The sequence below is a fragment of the Cenococcum geophilum genome, assembly GCF_001692895.1.
Source record: "Cenococcum geophilum 1.58 unplaced genomic scaffold K441scaffold_39, whole genome shotgun sequence".
In the NCBI taxonomy this organism is placed as follows: domain Eukaryota; kingdom Fungi; phylum Ascomycota; class Dothideomycetes; order Gloniales; family Gloniaceae; genus Cenococcum; species Cenococcum geophilum.
In genome coordinates, this window is record NW_027137597.1 from 1 (window position 1) to 8,573 (window position 8,573).

Genomic DNA, 8,573 nt, shown 5'->3' on the forward strand with positions numbered 1-8,573 from the left:
TTAGTAGCGATTTATATAGTTTTATTATAATTAGGTTATAAAGGCTAGTAAGGTATTATAGTATAAGTATTTAAAATAGAATACTAGGGGCTTTCTTTTATAAATATATAAATTTCTTTATATACAGAGTAGTCTATATAGGCCTATATAGGATCTATATTAGATATTAATTAAAGAATATAATATATATTTAAAATAGAGGTAGGTTTCTAATATTTTCATTTTAGAACTAGTAATATACTTAATTAGGTAGATAGGAAGTCTATTTAAAAAGGTAGTAAGGTTTTACTATTATAGCTATACTATCTATTATACCCCTATTACTTACGTTAAATATATATATAAAGCTATATTAAATAAAGATATTCTAATAAAACTATATATTAAGCACAATNANAAGATCTTCCATAATAAGGACATAAGGTACCTTTTTAAGCCTTCAGATTTATGTAATCCTCGCAAGATTTAACTAGATTATTATTTCTACTAAGAAGATACCGTATAATTATTAAAGAATTAAACTCCAAGCTCCAGCCTCCCCAACTACATAATTTCCGAATTCCCTAGCGTTTTTCACTAGAAAAATACTAAACGCCACCCCTTTAAAAGAAGTAGCCCCCATAAACAAGCGGATCTTCCCCAATATTAACAAGATTTTATTAAAAATTCTAAAGAAAAACTCTAGAGGCCTAGATAAAATATTAAAATAATAAACTCTCTATAAAATAATAAAAAACCTACTAATTTAACATTTTTACTAACCATTGGCTGGTTAAATATATTAAATGGTCTAAATAAGTAACTTAACGTAACTTTTAAGATATCTAGCCATTTAAGTAAAAGAGTGGGTACATTAAGCCAGGGCTCTTCTCGGTTAAAGTAAAGAAAAAAGGGTTAGATTTCTACAAAGCCGTTAAAATTAGGTATACTTTTAAAAATTTAAGATCTTACCTCCTATTTAATGTGTTTTCTAAAAATTAAGCGTAAGTTTAACCTTTCCAGTAGTAAGGTTATGGATTTAAATATGCTAAACTTTAATACGTAGAACCTTATTAAATCTAAGAAAATAAACAAAAGCTATTATATACATAAGGCTTATCATAATACGCTAATAAACACCTCCCTAAATCCGTCCTCCTTAACCTATAGGAAGACGGGATAACTAAGAAGTATATTTAAGATTTGCGTTATATTCGTAAAGCTCTTAAAGCTTTAACACAGTAATTACTCTTACGCTTTCTTAAGTTTCTCCTATATAAGTCTATAAAATAGCGTTAGTTATAGTAAATAGTAAATAATTATTAGTATTACTAAGAAAGAAAATATACCTTTTATCTATGTAGACTTTTTATATATCTTGCCATAATATCTAAAAGTGTTAGGTTTCCTGTCTATTCTCTATTACTTTTCTCAGAAAATTAATTACTTCTAAGACGAACCTCGTGAGCGTAAAAATAGGAGACTGCTACACGCATTTTTTGCGCATATAACTAGGTTCTATTCTTACTTTCTTATAGTAACTAAGAAGATAAGCTAGGTTCGGCCTTTTTACAGATAGATTAAATCTATAGGCATATTAATAGTGGAACATCTTTATTTAGCTTTTTAACAAACTTTTTAAGCTCTAGGGCTTCCTTTTTCACAAATTCAATATACTTTTTAATTTGCCTAGAATAATCTTATTAGATATAAGTATTTTTAACTAAATTCTTAGAATATATAGGAAATATACCCTATATAACCTGATAAAGTTATAGGTNCTAATGCACCCTNTANAGCCTTATATANAGTTTTAAANAACTTATTAATTCTAACNGAATTNTTAGNTTCTGCTACTAAAATCTCTTATTACTTATTAAGTTCCTTATTAATTTCGGCATCTTCTATAGCTTTCTATATAGGATTTAAGGGAGTTTTAGTATCTAATAACAAAAGAAAAGAGTTAATTTAAGAGAGATAAGACATTTTCTAAGAAGAGAGAAAGTAATTCTTAATTTTTCTAAGGCTTATATGCGTGGAAAATAATTAGAAGGTTTTTAGTAAAAATAAGGTACGGGGTAAATCCTTTATTAAAGAAATCTAAAAAATAATTAGCGTTTATAGAAAAAACCGCTAATATAGCTATTTTTGCTATATAAATCTAAAATTAAATATCTAAAATTTTAAAATATTTTTAATAAAATCTCTAAAAGTTCTATTATTATAATTATTTCCCTTAATATAGCTCCATTAAAAAGAAAAAAGCAGCAGCTTAATTAGGGTATAGGAGGAACCTCGAGTTTAATAAGAAATAAAGCTTAAGATGCTATAGTTGCTATTTAAAATAAACGGCTTCTTGGGTTTACTAAGGAATTTATTTAATCTAGAAAAAGAACATATAAAGAGATTATAATTTATAAGGAAATGTTAGTATAACCGTAATAAGAGTATATCCTTAATAGAAAAATATAATTAATTTCTTTAGGCAAGATAAAGGAGAAACAGTGCGGTTTCTTAAAGAATCCAATATAAAGGATATCAATCCTCTAAGAATTTACCTACACCGTTAAATAATCTTCGAAAATACCAAAAAATACCTTTACTTTTTAGTCCCTCTAAGACCCACTCTTATACTCTCTTAGTCTCCAAGAATTCCTCTAATATATCTTAGCTGCATTAAGAAAGAGATTACGCTTTACCTCTCTAAGTAGAGGTTACTATTTAAAGACAGAATTTATTTAATTTTAACTTAAATATTAAGACTGCTAGAGATTTTACTTTAGTGCAGTAAGGTCTTTAAGAGACTTTTATAAAACTTATGCAAAATCCATCTTAGTCTAATGCCGTTTAGCACCTTAACTAACCTTAAGTATTAACCTTAATTTTCCAGTTAAATACCCTTAAATCTTCTCTGCCACTCTAAGAAAACTATTACCTATTTAGGGAAATTACTATAAACGGAACACTACTAAAGTTCTTAAATAAGGATATTATATGGCCGTACGGAATTATTAGTTATACTAATAATATTTCTTAATTATTTTATAATTAGTATTACTCTTTACTTATAAAAGTAAAAGGTGTTCCAATTCCATTAAAATATTAGGCTTAATTATACCGTAGCGTAGTAAAAGAGTCTTAAAAAACCTTAAAAAAGGGCTATTTAGAGCAAAAGGTATTAATATATCTAATTTATATTAAAAGCCCTACCTATATTTACTAATTATACTTTATTTTATAGACTATTATATTAATATATAGCATATATTTTAGTGAAACTGCTTTTTAGGAGGACTTTTCTACGGTTAATAAGAGCTCTAAGTAGAGTAGGCGCATAAAATGGATAGAAATAGTATTAAAAGCTCGGTTAAAACGTTAAATAATTAATATTAAGGATGTTATAAGGGCAAGAGCTAAATATTAAGGAAAATTACTAGGTTTTAACAAAGTTTTTATATATTAAAAAGGTTTAAAGGTAGAGGTATATAAGAGTAATTACCAAATTACTTAAAAATACCGAGAACTTAAAGGGGAATCTCGGCCTTAGGATAATAATAATTTTAATTAGCGTAATAAAACGATAAAACTTTTTTACGGTTTTTCCTCTTATTTTTTCCGATAAATTATAAGTGCGCATTTAGAATTTATAATAAGACTTAGTATCTACTACGTTAAAAAATTCGTGCTTACGGCGCATGCCCGCTTTTAAGATTTTCTTAGAAAATTTAGTAGATAAGGCCAAATTCCTAGTAGCACCCCTTAAGACTACATCTAGACCTCTACTAGACTATTACCAGACGGTTACCAAACGGTTACTTTTTAGTCTTAAAGAAGCTTTAAGCCAATTTTACTAGTAATTACATGCCTTTAGAAACTTGGCGCTAGGTTCTATTATAACAGTTTATTAAGTACTAGAAAAAGGACCAAATATATATTTTTTCTCGGAAAATATATAAAATGCGACATATTATCTTATACTTTTAGAGTAAGTCTAACTCCGCGCCCTATCTTATATTAAGGCGTACTAGGTATTTCTAGGCATTAACTAAGCCGTATATAGAATTTTGCTAACTTTTCCAAGAAAGGGGCTTATCTTTAGTAGCAACGTTGAGATTTGGCCTAAGCGCGCGTGGCCTGGGCGGTCTAAGCCCGCTTGGACGTCGGACTGTTACTTTTCCGGTTTAAAGGTTCACTTCATACATTTTCGCACCAAAGGCCCTCAGACGGCAAACGAGACCGCGCTTCCAAGTACAGGGGTTATATAACGCTAGCAGGGGTTTAATAAAGCTAGTAGGGGTTTTATACAAGGGGGTAACATGAGCGGGCCAGCTGCCCTCCCTGCTAGCGTTGGCGCGGTATTAGCCATATAAAGTATAGCTCTTATAGTAATCTAATAATTTATAAGCAGCCAAAGAAGCTGCGAGAGCACAACCTGGAGGTAATATAAAGTAATTGAAATGCAAGATATAATATACATTTTAATGTACATCTTAATATACATCTCAATATATATCTTAAAATGCTAAATCTTATACGCCATAAACGTGGCCACTATCTACCTCCAATACTCAGCTATCCAGTTCTTCAAAATGCAGGAACCCGGCTATCCTTACACGAGCGTAATATCGCATATTCTCTTAGTCGCTATGCTAGTTGGACCCATAAGAAGATCGGTAGCTCTCTTAATATCTCTTACAGTGTAATCTCTGCCTCCCTCTAAAAGAATACCTAGACCCCTTAAAAGCAAAAAGAAAAAAAGCCAGATATCAATACTCTAATAAAAAAGCGCCTTATTACGCGTGCTAAGCTTAATCGTTTCCACCAACAAAAGCCATTTAAAGAGATTATATTCCTAGAGGGCGTCTCTGCCTGCAAGCGATCTCTATATAAAGCCTTTAAAAAAGAGGGATATTTTCGCCGCATTGCGACGGAGAAGCCCCTTATTACACCTAAATAACGAGAGGCTAGGCTAAAATAGGCCTATTCTCATCTTAAATGGACTCCTAAGATGTGGGCAGCAGTAATATAGACTAATAAGGCGTCTATTTAAACCGGCGGAGGCCAGATTTTTGTTACTAGATGCGCTAAGGAGAAGTACGATATTAATTACTGTGTCCCTAAATTTAGGGGCTACTTAAGCTAGATAATTTATGGTAGCATTTCCCATAGAAATAAGGGGCCTTTGGTTGTTTTTAAGAAGGACTAGTCAATTAATCTTGGCTATAAGAAGAAGACAATAAATGGCAACGTATATCGTACGTATATATGCCCTAATATTAAGGCTTTTGCATGGGAGTTATGGCAAACACTATAACACCAGCCTATTCTTATAGAGGATAATGCCTTAATTCACTTAGTAAAAGCAACCCGCCTAGCCTAGGAGCAGAATGGCATAGTTATAATGGAATGGCCGGCAAATTCTCCAGATTTAAACCCAATTGAGAATATTTGGAGGCTATTAAAGGGGAGAATACAACGTAGATTTCCTATAACAAAAGAGGAGGTTAGGAGGTATGCAGAGAAGGAATGGGAGAAGCTCGAACCCGAAGACTTTGAGAAGTATACTGGCAATATAAGGGAGCGCTGCCTTGCTGTAATTGCTGCAGATAGGGGTCCTACAAAATACTAAATAAGCACTGTTTTTAATGTGGCAATGTGGCAATATAAGCACTAGCAGGAAGCGCTTGCAGGGAGGGCAGCTGGCCCGCTCATGTTACCCCCTTGTATAAAGCTATACTAGCTAAGTACTAGTGAGATTTATCTCGTTTGCCGCCTGAGTCGCTTACTGAGATAACGCCTCCCATAGATACAATACAGTATCTTTAGCATCCTCAGCAGGTCCAGTAGCTTTTCGCGATAGCCGGACTGACCGGCTCCTCCCTTGCGACATCAGCGTCGGTATTTGTCCCGGGATTCTTAGCAAGCTAATGCCGTATCACGCCGGCCTTTTCCACGAAGGGGTTGGTCTGGGTCGGTCTGGGTTGGTTTGGCTTGGTTTGGCTTGATCCGCGGTCGGTGCGGGCTGGGAACGCTGCGATCGTTGCAAGCTTTCTCGGCTGGTTATGCAGCTTACTTGGCGACTTATGCAGGCCCTGTTGCTCGTGGCTCTACTAGTGGCTCTACTGCCCGTGTCTCGCCCGTGCCTCCCTTCGTTTCTCCACAGTGTTCCGGGAGTATGGCAGCGTTATTCCCTTATTGGACCTCTAGGCGAAACTACCCAACACTGACCTGCGCAACGCACGGCGACGCCTCACAACTGACTTTTCCTGGCATAACGCACGTGTTGTAAGGCGATAATCCAATAAGAAAGCTAAAACGTATCCAAATAAGGCGAGTCTTACATATGTTACCCCTTTACAGCGTAAACCTGTTTAGTGAGGCCAGCACATCCAGGAGATGCCTGACCATTTAATTCTTTAGAATCTAAGTAAGTTCTTATCCTTTGAAATTGTCCGTACAGAAGCAAACATTAATACAGCTCTTCCCCCTTCCTTTCTCCTCTGCCTCACAGTGCTCCGGACACTACGCCTGGCTGATTCAGCATAAGCTACACTGCTTGCTTCTCCACTATTACTCGCTCTTTTCACCTACCTGGTCGCGACAAATAGAACTTATCCACAACATGACCAATTCGGGCGGCGCCTCTAAGAAGATTGAAATTAATGAAGTTCTTCGCGATGATACCACGACAGAGCCACTCCATATGGTGGTGGATGACCGTCTGCGCTGGGACAATGGCCAAACCATCCGTATCAAATTCCTCAACGGTTCCTTAGAACTTCAAGATAATGTGAAGCGCATTATCGGAGTATGGCAGCCACATGTCAATCTCGCATTCAAATTCGTCACCGATGGAGACTCGGACATTCGCATATCTTTCGACAGAGGCCTTGGAAGCTTTTCCTTTATTGGAAAAGCCGCTCAAGGCCATGACTGTACCATGAATTTGTTCGTCACGGCTTATATGCACCAACAGGAACTAGAACATCAAGTCCTCCACGAATTTGGGCACGCGCTGGGATGCGTACACGAACATGCTTCTCCCGTCTGTCCTATTATTTGGGACACAGATAAGGTTTATTCGCATTACGACGTTAGATACGGGTGGGGCAGGGATAAGGTGGATCGAAACGTGCTCCAGAAGGCAAAACCTGACACCGTTCGGTTTTCCAATTTCGATCCGGACTCGATCATGATGTACGCATTCAAACCGGACTTAACTCAGAATAGCTTCTCCACACAAGACAATCCCACTCTCTCTAAAACCGACAAAAAGTTCATCTCTGAAGTTTATCCAAAGTTGAAGGGAGATCAAGTCAGCTCGCCTGACCCCTCCGATGTTCCGCGCTACCAAGCAGCATATGGACTCGCAGAGCAGGTTCGTTCGTGATTCTAGGACTTGGCAAACAAGGCTTTGCACATTTTCGGTGTCGAAAGCCAAGTAGGCCCTAGTTCGAGGGTTCTATAGGGGGGTCCCTCCCCGCTACATAAATAGCCTAGATTCTTATCAATTTGACTCTAACACGAGTTCTGACATTCGGCTAAGCTTTACTTGTGGTTTTCTTGTCTTCTGCAAATTTTTTCAATAAGACGGCTGTTACGGACGCTTCAAGTACGATGTTACGACTACTTGGAGAGGAGTCGGAAGAAGCTAGTTGGTTAATACAGGCACGGTCCAGGATGGAACCTGTGGAACCATGTGACGAGGAATGGTAAGTAGAGTCACGTGATGTGATCTGTGTGATCTGGGTGATCTGCGAGATCTGTGACAGAGCGAATAGAGTAGATAGAGTAGATAAAGCAACGACTTTCATAGGAGTACGGTTGTGTATTTAAGGACCCTCAGTCCCTACCTAGATAGTTTCTTCCTTATAGTAATTCTTAGAATATAATTAGAGTTAATCTGTTAGGCAACTACTCCACTAGTTATTATTATGTTGTTAACTTTATTTAATACCTATATACCTAGCCTATTAATGAGTTTACCGTAGTTCCTACTATAAGGCTCTATTATATAATTACTACCACAGTTATGGTTTTAATAAGTTAAATAATATGCTACTAAAAGCAGCCACTATAACGCCATTAACGGCGGCAACTATGTTAAGGTTAGGGGGTAACACTAGTATAGCGGACACTAACTTGCAACAACCTATAACGGTAAAACAATTATAAGAAATAGTTAACCAGTTAATAGAAAATACTAGAGCACTTAAATAAAGGATTAACGGGATAGGCGCAGTAAAGGTTAAGTTACTATTAATTAAAAGATTCTTAGGAGAAAGATTAAAGCTTAAAGGATTTCTTATATAAATATACTTTAAGGTTACGTAAAAAGGAGTAAAGCTAGTAATAACTATAGATTAAGTAGTATATACAGGATTGTTCTTATTAAGAAGAGCACTTAAATAGTTTAAGCCTTACCTTATAGAGATATAAGTAAATGGAATAATAATAACAAACTAAGAAGTACGGTTTATGTTTTTAAGCTAGAATAGATTTATAGAATAACTTATACAAATATTTAGGGACCCAAAAGCAATAACTATAGTAAAAAGAAAGCTTTAGGACCTAATATAATAAACTTTAGCAAT

At 35.3% G+C, this 8,573-nt stretch overlaps 2 protein-coding genes across 2 annotated transcripts; both read left to right on the forward strand.

Annotated features, from left to right (window-relative positions):
* Window positions 1-5,380: 5,380 nt before the first annotated feature.
* Window positions 5,381-5,608, forward strand: K441DRAFT_574844 (uncharacterized protein; the record flags this gene model as incomplete). Its single annotated transcript, XM_067644121.1, has 1 exon — window positions 5,381-5,608. The coding sequence occupies one exon, from the start codon at window positions 5,381-5,383 to the stop codon at window positions 5,606-5,608; it is 228 nt and encodes a 75-aa protein (XP_067500856.1).
* Window positions 5,609-6,283: 675 nt separating this feature from the next.
* Window positions 6,284-7,375, forward strand: K441DRAFT_641472 (zincin). The gene is made up of 2 exons (XM_067646654.1): window positions 6,284-6,398; window positions 6,442-7,375. Exon 2 carries the CDS (start codon window positions 6,602-6,604, stop codon window positions 7,367-7,369), a length of 768 nt encoding a protein of 255 aa, XP_067500857.1. The 5' UTR covers window positions 6,284-6,398; window positions 6,442-6,601; the 3' UTR covers window positions 7,370-7,375.
* Window positions 7,376-8,573: the final 1,198 nt, after the last annotated feature.

Coding starts and splice junctions, on each gene's coding strand:
- K441DRAFT_641472 (XM_067646654.1), top strand. CDS start 6,602: ATGACCAATTCGGGCGGCGCCTCTAAGAAGATTGAAATTAATGAAGTT.